This window comes from Prionailurus viverrinus, chromosome D3, assembly GCF_022837055.1.
Source record: "Prionailurus viverrinus isolate Anna chromosome D3, UM_Priviv_1.0, whole genome shotgun sequence".
NCBI lineage: Eukaryota > Metazoa > Chordata > Mammalia > Carnivora > Felidae > Prionailurus > Prionailurus viverrinus.
In genome coordinates, this window is record NC_062572.1 from 3676913 (window position 1) to 3693205 (window position 16293).

General features: G+C 53.4%; 1 protein-coding gene across 1 annotated transcript in view; it reads right to left on the reverse strand.

Annotated features, from left to right (window-relative positions):
• Window positions 1-16110, reverse strand: part of TMEM132C (transmembrane protein 132C) — a 306611-nt gene extending 290501 nt beyond the window's left edge. Inside the window, exon 1 of the mRNA XM_047828810.1 lies at window positions 15822-16110. Within this exon, the coding sequence (XP_047684766.1) occupies window positions 15822-15906 (85 nt within the window). The 5' untranslated portion in view covers window positions 15907-16110. The remainder of the gene's footprint in view (window positions 1-15821) is intronic.
• Window positions 16111-16293: the final 183 nt, after the last annotated feature.

A 16293-nucleotide genomic window follows, 5' to 3' on the forward strand; every position in this document is an offset into this window, starting at 1 on the left:
CTCCACCCAGTCCACGGGATCCTCTACCGTGGACACCGCTTCGGTCTGCCTAGCATCCCTCCTCTCTGTCTGGTGCCCACGTCCCCGCCTCTCCCGGGAAGAACTCTTCTCCCGACTCCAACCGTGTGGACTGGAGGCCAACATCATTGCGTGTGTGGGTCTCGCTGCTGTGGTCACATGGGCCTGTGCCCAGACTGGGCCACTTCTAGTTGCCCTTTCCTGCCCAAGCGGAGTCACGAGAGGCAGGGGGGGAAAGACTGGAAGCCCAGAGACCGTAATCCAGACTGTGTGTCCCACAAAGCGTTGAACAGATTTTGGATTTGTAGCCACACCTCGAAAACAGGACCATTTCACGGTCTTCAAAGCCCAGATTTCTTGGTCTGCTTGAGTCATGAAGACCTCCGTGCTCCCGGTCATTGGGATAACAATTGTACCCATCTCGTGGGGTCTCTGTGAGGAATAAGTTAATATATACATACATGGGTGTATCTGTCCCAAAGAGGCACACCCTTCCGGAATACCAAACACGTGTGTGAAGGCGAATAAAGGTATTCAGATGCACCAAAAATACTTTCTTTTTTCCCCAGGTACTGCAAATGCAAAACTGTTTATGCTGAGTTCGTCTCGGGGGCGCCTGGGAGGCTCGGTCAGTAGAGTGCCGCCTGACTTTGGCAGATCATGATCTCACAGCTCGTGAGTTCGAGCCTTGCATCAGGCTCTCTGCTGTTGGTGCAGAATCCGCTTTGGATCCTCTGTCCCCCCGCCCCCCCCCCCCCCCGGCTCCTCCCCTGCTCTCTCTCTCAAAAAATAAATAAACATTTAAAAAAAATCTTTAAAACGAGTTCATTTCACATCGCCCACACCCGGTACATGTTGGTAATCACAGATGGGTACCAGGAAACATTAAAGTGGGGTCACCCACTCCGTCCTCCATCCTGTGGACAAGGGGTTCCTGAAACAAGTGGCCAGAGTGGGGTGGCCCGCGGTCCTCTCTGGTTGCGGTCCTCATCCGCCCCTGAAAAGGAGAAGGACCCCTTGGCACAGAGAACTTGTAGCATATCCCTGTGGTTTGAAACGTATAGACGTTTTCTAAGAAAATAATATAGTGAAATTCATGCAAATAAGAAGACACAGACTCCTCCTTTTCAGAGTAGTTTGGCGTGATGCCACCAGGGCTGGGAGGGCGGCCAGCCTGGGAGGCCGGGGCCAGTGGACGTAGTGGCTCCGGGCTGGGTACCAGGGTGGGGGTGGTTGGAAGAAGCAGCCAGCTGGGATGGAATGTTCAGGAACCACAGACTTAGTGGGGCGAGGAGGGCAGCCAGCAAGAGGTGTATGTGGCTGAGCCCAAGTGGCCTGAGAAGGGGACAAACAGGGGGGGGGGGGGGGGAGTGGCCTGGAATGGAGACGGGGGAGGGAGTGACAAACCTAGAGAAGAAGAAATCTGGAGCAAGCCCCGTGATTCTTATTAGACTGTGAGGTATCGGTGCGAACTCACGCATTTTAAGACGAAGACAGAGGTGGGGACGTGTGTGCGACACTTCCTGGCTCCGTCCGCGGAGAGGTTTGGACGGAGCACACTCCCCAATAGCAACGAGCACATGGAGAGCCTAGATTTGGGTTTCTAGGCACCATGCCTGCCCATGAAAAGGAACTCAGCTTGATTCTAAGCCCAGGACAGGGGAAGTACAAGAAGCACCTTCCACCTTCTTCCGACGCCCAGGAAGGAAGAGGGAGCTTAAAGGGACAATGAGGACGTGTCAGAGGACCCGGGATGCGATGAGAGGGCTCCCGCTGGCCAAAGGTAAGATATCCTGAGCATCAAAATAATGGTGGCGATGAAACCGAAGCCTTCGACAAAAGAAATCCAGGAGCCCATTCTGTTAATAAATCCATAAATGAAATATCGAAGCTCTTAGGACGAACAGGATGTTTACGTTGTCTCTAGACGTGTTTTCACGAAATATTTACTCATCTCTCAGACGACAAGAGTGACTTCGCAGTAGAGAAGCCTGGCGAATCAAGGGAATCAAGGGAGTGACCACCACTCACAGCGTGACAAATTTAGATCGCGCGCCACCTGGCAAAACGCCACGAGACCAGAGCAGCCCCTCTGGGACACTCCTGCCAAAGGTGCGTCATCAGAGGTGGTCATGAAGAAACGCCAGACAAACCCACGTCGAGAGACGGCCGCAAAATAACCAGCCTGCGATCTCCAGAAGAGTCACGGTCATGAAATCCGAGAAAAGACTGAAGGAAAATAAAGAGCCGTGCGTGACACGGAAGAGATTTATCCAGACAACAGGGGAGACTGGGCTGGGGTCTTAGGACTGGGAGGCAGTAACGCAGAAACACGAATTCCCCAATTTTGTCGCTGCACTGCGCTTCCGGAAGAGAATGGCTTTGTGGGCGAGAAAACACGCAGCCAACATTCAGGGGCGATGAGCGTCTATTTGGTCCGTTACTCGGAAATGGCTCGGGGGGCGAAAGTCCCAGGCACTCGTCCTCGAAGCTCTTCCAGATGTCTGAGCTTGTTTGAAGATGAAAACAAGAAAGCCTCCGACTACCCTCCCCTATGTGTGAGTTTTATTTGGACACGTGTCCATCTCAAGAGGAAGGAGAATCCAACTCAGAGGGCTCGCGTGCCTTGAGGGGGGACTAGTCATGGAGGAAATGTGAAGCCGGCACTGGGTGCCCACCGATGAGCAACGGTGGGGGCGCCCAGTGGTACCCAGCGCCCTCTCTGGCACCTTCAGATGGGGCAAGAGGAGAAGGGAGTGTTACTGAACCCAGTGAGCACGGGCGGGTCTTAGACAGGGGCCCCCGACAAGTGTTCCAGTCGTGGGTGGGGGTGGGGCAGACGCACAGGGAGCAGGTGCATCATACATACGCCAGCCTCCTCTTGTCCTGCCCTCCAGCCCCTGCCAAGGCACCATTGGCCAACTCCAGACGGACTCCAGCAGGCACAGGAACTGCCCCCTGAGGGGTCAGCCCCCCAGAGCCCAGAGAAGGATGTAAAGAATAGATATTGTATCTGGAATGTGGGCAAATGGTTGGCGGGGGGGAGGGGAGCCAACTATCCAACAACCACTGGCCCCTCTGCAATCTCTCTGAGCCTCCTTGCACAGATCCAGAAACGGGGGCTCTGCCGGCTCCATCAGCGTGCCCATATCTGCACAGTGGAGAGGTGATCGCACCCAGGCGGGATGAACACCTTATCCCTCCCTGCCTCCCAGTGAGGACCCGTCAGCGAGGCCAAGGCCAAAATACGGACTTGCTGAAACCGGCTCCCTCTGGATCCTGCCTTTGTCTCTCCAACTACCTCCGGCACCCGATCTTGCCTGATGGGTGGAGAACGCTGGCTTGACAGGCGAGCGATGAATGACGTTGGCTCATCCCGGGCTCGGGCAAGTCTGACACAGACTCAGTTAGACCAACACATCTTCACGCTGCGTCCTGTTCGTCCGCACGGACGCAGGTAGATTTCTGAGCGGCAAAGAGGTACAACTTGTTTGCCTGACTTCTGTCTCCTCTACCTGTGCTGTGCATACTCCTCGATTTGGAAACGTAGGGACGTCGGTTTTTATTTTTGTCCCCAGTCGCTCACCGTTTTTTCTCGCGGTACCACCCAAATTTTCCTCGGCACCCCACTCTGAGCCCTCAGAAGCTCCTCCCCCAGGTTCTAGAACCAAACTGAGGCAGTGAGACACGGTACAGCCTCACCTCAGCAAGGGTGAGAAGGTGAGACCGCGAAGCGCCACCATCACAGGCAAAGAGAAGAACTAAAACAAAGAAGAACGAAACAAAGACTGATGTCGTGATTGAACACCTGGATCAAGCCGTATCTGATGACTAATTTTAGTATAATTTCATCATCCCCCAAAAGATATCTCGTACCCATGTGCAATCACTTGCCATTATTTCAGTAATCCACTCAGTTGTTCAGAGAAAGTCCTAATCAAGGATGTTTTTCACTGTTTACACAGTGAAATTCTGGTCTCTGTTTTAAGTTGATTCCTTTCCTGTGGCCACTTCTGGGAACCATTATCTGCGAAGGAGCCTCTCTTGGATCTCACCAGAAAGAGGCAGAGGGGCGCAGGAAAGGATGGCCACACAGAAAGAACGTTGGAGACTTAACCGGCCTCTGGCCAGCACATCTCCTGGCCAGCATCACGCTCCTGTATGAACCTTCTCACCTCAAATCTGACAGGGACGCTCTTCTGGAGTGACTGAGGGGACGAAGGGATACTGGCGGGTTCTGAGCCCAGTCCGAGACCCTTCATAAAATGGTAGCCAGCTAAAGAGGTCCTGCACATAAAACGTACTTGTTTTTCTGACCTTCCAAGATCGACGAGACTTGCTCTGTGTGAAAGGCAGACACAAAGATAGAATTAAGTCACTCATCCGCCAAGTAGTAAGGGCCTCATATACGCCAGGCACTGGAGCCGATAAGGAGAACAGGGACACACGACAGTGAACGGGACAGAAAACACTTTCTGTTCTCAGAGAGCTTAAATCCTAGGGGAGAGGGAGACAGACAAACAAATACGTCAAATCTGTGGATTATCAGGTGGTGATAAGTGCAAAGGAAGACTAAAAGAAAAGAAAAAAGGAAGGAGCACAGAAAGTGCCGTAAGGAGACGACTCAGCAGATGGCACAGAGAAAGAGGGACTTCTCTAAGAGAAGGTGACCTGTGATCAGAAACCTGACGTGGATAGCGTCAGTGAAGTGAATATGCGCGTGCAAAGGTCCTGCGGTCGGAGTCCACATGTGAGGGTGTGGAGGTTGAGATGAGGCCAGAAGGGTGCTCGGGGATCAGAGGTCACCCAGCACCTCGGAGCTCCTGCAACAGACTGCAACTCTGGCTCTGAATCTGACGGGAGCCTCTGCCTCTGCCCCTGCCCCTGCCTCTGCAGGGTTCTGAACAGAGGACGACGCGATCTCACTGCTGGTCAGGAAGCGTCTGAAGGGGGCCTCCTCAACCGAGATGCAGTTGCTACGAGCTGACAACGGTGGACACTTTGGTCTTCTCGACTCATCAAGGACTCTCTCTACAGGATCGGCAGTGAGGAAAGAGGAAGTGACAGGACCAAATCATCAGCAATGTGTGTGCTGGGAGAACAGGTGGTTAAGGCATCTGAGAAAAAAAACCCAAAATCCCAGACCGGAAAATCCCAGACCACTGAGGGCTGGCAAGAAGCTGATGTCCACACACTTCCTTGCCTGTGAATACGAAAGGGAGCCCCCCGAACTAACGGGCAACCTCCCTGCCAAAGCTGCTGTGGGTGGGCCCAAGCCATGGATGCTGGGGGGGGGGCAAGTGTCCAGGGGCCACACCATGGCCGGGGAGACAACTGACCAGTAGCAGGGAATGACAGACTCTGGCAAGAAAATGGCATTTTGTCATCAGGACATCAGCGCACTAGATGAAAACACCAGGTTTGAAGGAAAGTGGAGAGGGCCTGCTCTCAGAGTCAATTCTCTGCTTACAGTTATAAAGGGGGAAAAGAAGGAAAACGGTCACCTGAGGCTGTGCACTGACCCAAAAGATTCACAAACACATGGCTACGCAGGGAGGAGGAACGAGGAAACGGCGCTGGAGCAGAACAAACCCCCCAAATGGAGATCTCCCCCAGGATCCGGTTTCTTGCTCGTGAGCGAGGATGCCTCTCAAGGCCGCCTTCTGTGGCTGAGGCTCCAGAGTCCGGGGGCCCCTCTGGGTCCTGGGCGGGCGCCTGGCAGGTGGCAGAAGGGAGAAGACCTCACTGCCCCTGCTGTAGTGCCCGGTCCCCGGCCCGCCCCCGAGGGAAGGTCTGATGCAGGGAGGGAGGCGGGGAGGGGAGGAGGAAAGTCAGAGCTAAGGGAAGACCAGAGAAAACCACTGTGCAGCGCGGGTGCCTGGGAGGGGGAGGAGGCGCGAGGGCTGGACACGGCCGCGTGTGCACACGGCCGGGGGACAGGGTGACCTCCCGCGGGCGGCGCCTCCGACTGATGACAGCTGCCACAGGCAGCCGCCCCACTGGCTTCTGGTTTCCCTCGTGTTGCTCGTTTGCTCGGCTGGATAGACTCGTGCCCACCCGGCGTCTCGTAGGGCCTGCCCGGTCTCTGGGCCACGACGCCCTCTGTACGATGACCCCGGGCTCCCGAGACCAGCACGTCCCAGGCCTGGCCAGTCTTCACCTCCATTCTCTCTCGTCTCGCCCCTGACTGGCTCAGGGCTGGGCAGGGACCCCAGTGAGCGACGTGAGATGTACTCCATCAACTCTTTCTATGATCATTTGGGAAGCCACTTCCTTCTTTTAATAATATTTTTAATGTTTACTTATTTGAGAGAGAGAGAGGGAGCAGGGGAGGGGCAGAGAGAGAAAGGGAGAGAGAGAATCCCAAGCAGGCTCTCAGCTGTCAGCGTGGAGCCCAACACAGGGCTCGATCTCACAACCCTGAGACTGTGCCCACAGCTGAAATCAAGAGCTGGATGCCCAACCAAGTGAGCCACCCGGGCACCCCAGGGAAGCTGCTTTCTGTCCTTCTATTTTTTTAATGTTTGTTTACTTTTGAGAGAGCGAGAGAGAGACAGAGTGCAAGCAGGGGAGGGGCAGAGAGAGAGGGAGACCCAGAATCGGAAGCAGGCTCCAGGCTCTGAGCTGTCAGCACAGAGCCCGACGCGGGGCTCAAACTCACGGACCGCGAGATCGTGACCTGAGCCGTAGTCGGAAGCTCAACCGACTGAGCCCGCCAGGCGCCCTGCCACTTTCTTTTTCGTGAGTGCGCTCTGTGAACAGGACGTGAAGCTGGAGGGCCCCTGGTGACAACGACGACCACCCAAAAACGCAGCCAACACAGAGGGCATGGGAGAGAACAGACAGCCAAGAGCTCTGTCTGGTGGCACTCACTGACCCCTGGATCCAGCAGTGTCTGAAGCCCACACGGGCTTTTCAGTCACCTGAGCAACATCATTTATTCTACCCCCTTTTTTTCTTTTCCTTTTTTTAAAGTCTGTGGCTTTGATTCCATGTGCGCAAGTCAGGTTTTTCACTATTTGCAACCAAGGGAGTCAGCACTGATCAAGGGATTTGGGGCATTTTGGTGCGTTTTCAAAGACTACCTCCCTCAGGGAGGCGGGAAAACCTGTCGGAGGGCTTCAAACACAACCTCATTGTTTCCACTGGAGATGCTGCTCCCAGCACCACATCCTGTTTATGGGGTGAGGTTTAGATTTTTTTTTTTTTTTTTTTTGGCTTCAAATCATCACTTCGCTGGAACGCCAAGGTTAGAGCAGAAGTAGCCTTCTGTTCTGTGTGTGTGGCGGGGATGGCGGGTGACTGCTTTAAACTTCCTTTGTTTATTTGGAGAAGACGAGAATCCCTCATTGCCTCGAAGAGCTGCTCATCGACCACCATATGCCCAAGTGGGTAGTGTTATATCCACACGTCTACTGCTTCTGAGTCCGCAGAGACCATGAGGAAACACGGCGGAGAGCAGACATTGTAATTAAGGGGCCGGAAGGAGGCACCGAACAAGAAAGATGAAAAGTCCGCAGCAGAGCTGGGTGAAAACTTTAACCTAGGAAAGACGAGAGAGCTGTTCTCGATGGTTCTGATACTCTGGGGACCCAGGGGAGAAGGCAGGTATCACGGGTATTAGGAGACTAAGCCAGACAGAATCACATCCAAGCTGCATTTAAGCATGAAGTACGTCAAGGGAGGTCTCAGAATATAAACCACCGGCTCTCTGTTTAGGCTGATCATGAGTGGACACCTTCACACTTGACCAGAGTTTCCTGTTCCCCGATATTGCCATGCTCACTGTTCTTTCTTATACATGATGCCCAGTTACTTAAAAAATATCCACGGGTAGTTTCTATCGGATCACGTTGTGTGATTCCCCTTCTCTGTGGCTTTGGTAATTATGCATGTCCTAAGAGCTATGGTTTCGTGAGCTTTTTCTTTTATCTTTCTTCTTTTTTAAAAAATGTTTATTTATTTTTGAGACCGAGAGAGATAGAGCGTGAGCGGGGGAGGGGCAGAGAGAGAGGGAGACACAGAATCCGAAGCAGGTTCCGGGCTCTGAGCCGTCAGCACAGAGCCCGACGCGGGGCTCGAACCCACAAACCGTGAGATCATGACCTGAGCTGACGTTGGACGCTTAACCGACTGGGCCACCCAGGTGCCCCTAGTGAGCTTTTTCTATGTGCCTGATCTCGCCGGCTATGATGGATGGAATGGTGGCCGCCAAGAGCTGTGTGCACATGGGACCTGTGAACGTGACCTGATTTGCAAAAGGGGTCTTTTCAGACGTAATTCAGTCCAAGATCTCAGGACGACTTCACCCCGGGTTAGGGTGGGCCGGAAATCAGTGACAGGTGTCCTCGTAAGGCAGAGGGAAGAGGTGTGCAGAGAAAGCTACGTGAGGAGGAAGGCAGAGGCTGGGGGGATCCAGGTGCAGGCGGGGAGCACCAGGGGTCAGCAAAGCGGACAGAACAAAGAAGGGTCCTCCCCCAGAGTCTTCAGAAAAGCACGGCCCCGCCGGCACCAGACTTCAGATTTCAGGCTCCGCAACTGAGAGAGAACACGGTTCTGTCGCGCTGAGCTGCCCAGTTCGGCGTTACTTGTGACAGCAGCCTCAGGAGACTAACGCCCGGGGCTAAGGTCTCCCGCTCGCTGTTCCCTCCACATTCTCAATAATCCTGCAGAGCAGGTGTTATTACTGCCACCTCGTGAAACCGAGGCTGGATGGACAGGTGCTGATTTCGCATCCAGCGCCCATCCCACCGCCTTGCGTAACAGCTCCTCCTTTTTTGTCTGGGAGAAATACCCTTTCCCCTTGAATACGAAATGGTGAAAGTGTCCATCACACGGTCTTCACCTTTTCTGCGCAGACAGGACCCTAGGCAACCAGTTCTCAATCCTGGATACACCGTGGAATCCCCAGAGCAGCTTCAGAAAACTAAGTACGACCAACCCCGCCTCGATGCCCACCCCTCATCCACCGCTACCAAAGATCCTCATTCAATCAGTGTGGGGTAGGGCCTGGGGATTAGCATTTTTGAAAGCTCCCCAGGTGATGCTAAAGTTCGCCCAGGGTTCTAGGCTTTCTTTCTCCCTAGATTCTAAAACGGGAGCACAGAGATAAAATGAATAAAGCGATGGCAGCACCGTGAGGCAAGACATCAATTATAATAAGGCAACTTCTGACCCGTAGGAAACCGGCTCCTTTCTCCTCTACCTCCAGGATCATGCGCTCCAAATCCCTATTTCTCAGGCGGCCCTGAGATGTTTCTGTGGCTGACACAGGCTTCTGACCAATGCATCTAGGAAATGACACAACAAAGGCTCAAACTTAAGCTTCTCCTTCTATGGTACTGAGCCTGCCTACCTAATCCATAAGTGATAGTTTTGCACATTGCTGACAACAGGAAGGGTGCTGAGGAAGAAAGAAAAGGCATTTTATGCAGAGAACGCATGGTCTCCTATATGGACCCTTTGAATTGCCTTAGCATTGCAGACATTTGCAATTGTGAACCAAACACGCCTAACATTACCACTAAGAACATCCTTAATCAGTGGCAAAGGAACGCACACACTGCAGAAGACAAGGAATCAGTCACTCTAGGAGAGCATCTAGAACCGCTGTCCTGGAAATTTTGCTAATTCAGACTTGGCTGTGTTGTATTTCACCTTTGTTCTCTCCTTAAAGGCAGTTAACTTCTAAATCCCTAAGGTGTTTAAACACTTTTGTGCAGCTCAGCACACAAGCAGGAGACAGAACACAGTCCCGCGGAGAAAACTGTTTCAAGGGTATAAGAAGCACCCACTCAGAAACCAAGGCAAGCCGATGAAACATGATTTTTATCCTTCCTCAAAGTATATACAAATAATCTCTAACTGAAAATTCTCTTAGCGATTCCTAGGGTGTAAGATATACGCACTTGAAAAGGATTATACATAGAGGGAAAAAGTATTGGATGTACACTGTTTTAAGTTTCTTACACAACATTTAAAGCAGCATAACACATTGTGAATGTAGGCTTTGATGAATTAAAGACGTATTTTGTAAACCTTACAGCAATGACTAAAATTTAAAGAGGTAGGACTAGTGAGCCAATATGGACATAAATGGAATCATGAAACATGTATCCAATACAAAACCATGCATAAAAATAAGAAAAAAAAGGTAAAGAACAGATGGATTATAAAGAAAACAAAGAGCAAGGTGGCAGATTTCCATGCAAACATATCAATAATCACATTAAATATAAACGGTCTAAACACAAAGATTAAAAGACACAGATTAACAGATGGAAGGAACAGGCAAAACCCAACAAACAACATTAAATATAAAGACACAGGGGCACCTGGATGGCGCAGTCGGTTGAGTGTCTGACTTCAGGTCGGGTCATGACCTCATGGGTTGTGAGTTCAAGCCCCACCTTGGGTTTACTGCTGTCAGCGTGGAGCCCGCTTCAGATCCTCTGTTCCTCTCCCTCTCTGCCCCTTCCCCACTCATGTTCTCGCTCTCAAAAATGAATAAACACTTATAAAAATAAATAAATAAATAAATAGATTAGTTAAAAAAAAAAGACTTTACAGGGGGCTCAGTCAGTTAAGTGCCCAACTTTGGCTCAGATCATGATCTTGACGTTAGTGGCTTCAAGTCCCACGTCGGGCTCTGTGCTGACAGCTTGGAGCCTGGAGCCTGCTGCTTCAGATTCTGTCTCCCTCTCTCTCTCTGCCCCTCCCCTGCTCACACTCTGTCTCTCTCTCTCTCTCTCTCTCTCTCTCTCTCTCTCTCAAGAATAAACATTAAAAAAATTAAAAAAAAAAAGATTTGACAAGCGCAAACACTAATCAAAGGAAAGCTGGGGTGCCTATGTTAATAGCAGATGAAACAGACTTCAAAACATTTTTCCAAGGATAAAGAAGGCTATCACATAATGAAAAAGAGGTCAATTCACCACAAAGACATAACAATACTAGGTGTGTATGGACCTAAAGCTGTGTTTCAAAATATACGAAGGAAAAGCTGACAGAACTTTAATGAAAAACAGACAGCTGCAAAACAGAGCTGGAGATCTCGACACTCCTCTGAGTAACTGACGGAAGAAAAAACTAAAGTCAGTAGGAATGGGAGGTGCCTGAACAACACGGTGAACATGTGAAGCGTCCCTGTGACCGTGGGCTAGGCAAATACTTCTCCAATGTGACACTAAATTACCAAGAGTAAAATTAACACAGCAAACTTCATTAAAATTACACACCTTTGCTTTTCCAAAAACACAGACTGGCAGAAGGTCTCCGTAAACATGTATCGGATAAAGGACTCACAACCATAATATATAAAGTATCCTCCAAGATCGGTAACAGGAAAAACAAGAACCAATAACATACATGGGCAGAGATCGGAAAGAGACATTTCACCGAAGAAAACAGAAAACAGCAAATGATCACAAAGAATGCTGAACACCGTTAGTCATAAGGCTGACAACCGACACCTCAAAGAAACACCACTGCCCCCTCCTAAAACTATTAAAAATCAAAGAAAACAAAATGGTGAGCAGTAAGCAGTGATGGAGACAGAAATCAGCTGGGACTCTCACACCTTGCTGGTGCGAATGCAAAATGTCACTACGTATGAAAAGAGTTTGCAGTGGGATAAAGTTACACATCCACTAACCGTAACAGCCGGCAATCCCAGCTCCAGGTACGTACCCGAAGAGAATAAAAAACTACGTCCGCGTGAAAACTTGCTTGTGAGTATTTACAGTGACGCTCTGCATAATTACCAAAAGCTAGGGGTAATCCAAATGTCCCTCAAGTAGGAAACAAATAAACGAGTGTGACCCAGGGGTCCGACGGAATGTCATGTACCATCCAGAAGGAACAACCTGTTGTACTGGATGTGGGTGAATATTTATTCAGTGCGCTGTACTAAGCAAAAGATTCGAAAGCTGCACCACCTCATGACCCCGTTTTTACGGAATTATGAAAAAGGCAGACCTATAAGGACAGAAAAGGGACGAGCGGCTGCCAGGGGCTGTGGGGAGGCCACCCGGGGCACAGACGAATTTTGGGGAGTGATGGAAATATTCTGCACCATCACAGTGGTGGTGTTTGCAGGAGTACAAGGGTTTGTCGAAACATGCAACTGTACTCAAAAGGGTGAATTCTACTGTATGCAAATTATATCTTAATAAATCTGACTTTTAAACAAAGTGGATTGCTATAAAAAAAATTCTATCCATCAGACTTTCCATTTATTCCATTAATTCAGTAATACTCCCTTTCACTCCAATTAATATACCAAAGACTCGTTTTTATTAACCTTGCTTCTCATGACTATGGATGTATGAAATATCTAATACATGCAGAGGCTTTGTTTTAACCTCTGCTCGTGGAGGTGTTAGCTACTAATATAATTGAGAGTTCTGAGTTCTCTGCCTGACGCTGGCCACTCTTGTGATTAAGGGAACAGTGAACAGTGAGACAAAGGAAGAAGAAAGAGCCCAGGCCCAAGTGGCTGGGGGAGGGCAGCACGGAGGGGAAGCAGGTGAATAATCAGCCCACCCAGGAGGCACTCCTATGTCAAGCTTTGGCACAGTGGAGGCCTATGGAAATGTGCACGCAAGGTTGAAGTTGTAAATCCTGCTTTAATCATGAATTCTCCCAATCTGGGGAGCCCACTCACTTTCTAAAAAACAACACCCGGGCACCCAGGGGGCTCAGTCGGTTAATCGCCAGACTTCGGCTCAGGTCGTGATCTCACGGTTTGTGAGCTCGAGCCCCACATGGGGCTCTGTGCTGACAGCTTGGAGCCCGGAGCCCGCTTCGGATTCTGTGTCTCCCTCTCTCTCTGCCCCTCCCCTGCTTGCGCTCTGTCTCAAAAATAAATAAAAACAAACAAACAAAAATTTTAAGAACCTCGAAATCCCAAAAGGTCTGCTTGGTTGGTCTTAATTCACTTGGTGGCCAGTGTGGATCTAAAGCGAAGTGAGCCTCAGGGCGCCCGGCTGGCTCAGACGGTAGGGCGTGTGGGTTGTGAGTTCGAGCCCTACGGTGGGTGTAGAGAGGACTTAAAAATAAAATCTTTAGAAGAAGTAACTACACGCATCAATAAATTAAATAAAGCGAAGCGAGGCTAGTTGGGGTATTATCCTCCTTTACGTACTTGTACAGTTCACGCAAAATTACCAATGTGTGCAGTTACAGGGTCCAAACCCACACCCAGCCTGGGGGTGCTATACCATAGGTGTGTGCGACCCTATGCCTCTGGCCAGCCAGCTCTTCAAAGGTCTCAGTATTTCTGAATCTTGAAGCACATCGGGCCCCACAGACTTCAGAACAGGCTGTGGTCTCGTGTGACCTTCCCCAGGGTCCTGTATGCTACCAACAAGCATTAGTACATTCTGGGGCAGCCTCTCAGCCCACCGAGGCCCCTCCCGCTGCCTCATCTGGGGTCAATTCCTCAACCTCCAACTGAAGGACACTTCCCCTCACCTACCCGAGTCTTACTTACATCTTAGGTCTTAAATCTTACGAAGACTCCCTTCTTTCGTCCTGGCTATTTATAGAACCTCCCAGGAACAAGGACTCTACTCTGAACCCTGAGACTTGCAGAGACTTAAATCCACAGTGGAAAATAAACGTACAATTGGTAATAAACATTGATCAGTGGTTTCAAGGATTCTAGAAATCAGCACTTAAATCCTCCGGCAGGAAGAGTCAGAGAAGGCTCCCCCCCCCAGCCAGCACAGATTTAAATGAGGGTGGGGACACTTTCCTCTCTAGAAGAAATCTCACTTTTTCTTTGGGGAGGCATCAGAAGGGAGCTGCTGTGCTGCTTTCGGTCCTGGGAAACAATGGAAAACATTTGACAGGGGATGAGTTGCGGGCCGCAGGCCCCCAAACCGCAGCTGAAAACTGTCAAACAGAAGGACACAAGGAAAGGAAAATCAAGGTGGCGCTAAGCCAGGGAGGGGTAGCTGTGGGTAGAGGTGGGAAATCTCCATCCCTGTAGTCTCCGTCCCCCCAACCCTTGCTGTGTAAACAGCATTTTGAAAATAAAACTCCGAGGCCCCCTTTCCCACCAAATCTCTGCCCTTAGCTTCCTCTACATGGGCATTTGTAAGGGTACCTCTTCTAAATCACAGTTAGAATCCTCCAGATTGGGGGGGGGGGGGCGGAAAGAAGGGATTTAATTACGAGAAGCCCACAACTTACTTTTACAAGGCACCTTCAGCACCCAGACTTCTGGCCTGATTACATCCTCTACGGAGGCGGGGAGTAAACCTGATCAGGGGCTCTCACCCCTTGGTCACTTTACAATGACCCCACCTTCCTCTCCATCATCCGTCCAGCCGCTTTCCCATCCCAAAGTCGCCGGGAAGTATTTGGGGAAGGGATTTCTTTTTTAATGGCCACTTTACATGTTGGGAAACCGAATCCTACAAATGATAGGACCCAGAGCTATAACAGCAGAATTAAGGCGCCAGATGCCGAATGTTTGCTCTTCCAGATAAAACAGAAAAGTATCCCCAGCCCTTGGCGCGCGAGCGCACACTGCCGTCTACCTGGGGCTCTGGGAGAAAGGAACACTGTTCGAGAAAACAACGACTCTGTCCAGGTGGTGCGCCTGGGAACCTGCAGCCTCAAGGCACGCAGATTTCTCTGGAATTTCGGTCGGTGCTTAAGCACTTTGGAAAAGCAAATGCTACTTTTTAACCTCAGTTGGCAACTTGTGTCTCCCGACGCCTTGGCGGCCCAGCCCGCAGAGCCTGGGCCGGGAGAGAGCCGGGATTCTCCTCGGGCTGCACTCGACCGGGCCCGGGCCGCGGCGCCGCGCGAAGGCGCAGAGACGCCTGTGCCACCGCCGTGTCACCCTGAGACCCGGGTCTCCCGCCCCGCGCGCCGCCGGCGGCAGGGGAGCGCCCCTCTCCTCTTCCGCGCCCGGCCCGGCGGCCGGGACTCCGCACAGCGATGTGCGCGCCGCAGTCCCCGCCCGCCCGCGGCCCCGGCGCCGGCGCCCGGCCGGGAAGGGCGCTTCCGGGCCCGGGCCCCGCTCTCCGCGCCGCTCCCGCCGCTGGCCCCAGCGCACACGCCCACGGCCGCCACGACAGTGGCCGCGGCACCCTCCGTGAGCCCTCTGCGCGCCCGGCACTCGCTCGCCGCAGCCTCCCCAGCCTTGGGCAGGGTCGTCGTCCCCATTGCCGAGATGAGGAGACTGAGGCGCGCGGCCTCCGGGGACCGCGCTGCCGGGAAGCCCAGGTCCCGGGCCGCCGCCGCGCCCCCCACCTTGCCGCACGCCCCAGGCGCGCCGCCTCCAAGCCGGGCTCCCGCCGGGGCCCCCGCGAGCGGCGCGCGGAGAGCGCGCGTTCCTCCGGGGGTCGAGGTCGCTTCTCGGGACCCCACGGCCGGGGCGCAAAGGACCAGGTCCGCCCTCCTGGACCTCCTGTCCCAGTGTGACCGACCGGAGGGCTGGGGGGGTGGGGAACGAGGCAGGCTCCCCGCTCCACAATGTGACTGCTGGGGCTGGGTTAGGTCCGCACGGAATTCGGGCCTGGGGGCCACAGTGCCCCCCCCCCCAGCCACGCCCCCCCTCACCCCTGGGAGGCACCCAGAACCCGGATAGAGCCGACCAGCGTTATTTGCCCAGACCCCACGCACGCGGCGCCCAACCGGGTCCTCCCGGCTAGGCAAGGGCCGCTGGGCGCCCGGCACAGGCGCTCCGGGTGGGACCAGAGCCCTCCCCAAGGTCCCGGCGACACCCCGCCTTCCGGCTCCCCCCGCCCCGGCTCACCGAGCCCCGGGAACTTCCCGCCCCGCCTTACCTTTGCCCAGCAGCGCGCCGAGCACCAGGCTGAGCGCCCCGCACAGCGGCGCCACCGGCCCGGGGGCCGCGCCCTCGGAGCGCATCCTGCGTCCCGGCAGCTCAGGCCGCCCTCCGCCCGCCCGGGGCGCAGCGCCGGCCCGCCGTCCCCGCCGGCTGTCCCATGCCCCGGGGCGACCCCCGGCTGCGAGTCGGCCGGCCCGGCTGCGGATCCGGTGGTCGCGCCTGCCCCCGCCGTGGCGACGCGGCGGCTCCGGATCCCGCGGCAGCGCGCGCTCTGGCCGGGACAACTTTTCTCCAGCCGCCGCCGCAGCCGCCGCCTGCCCCGCCCACCCCAGGGCCCGCCCACCCCCGGCCCCGCCCCCGGCCCCGCCCCGGGCCGGGGCCCAGCTCGCCCTGCCGGGAGGGGCGCGCGGGAGGGATCCCTGGTGGTGGGAGGAGACCCCGAGCGCGGAGAGCCGGGGCTCGGGCCG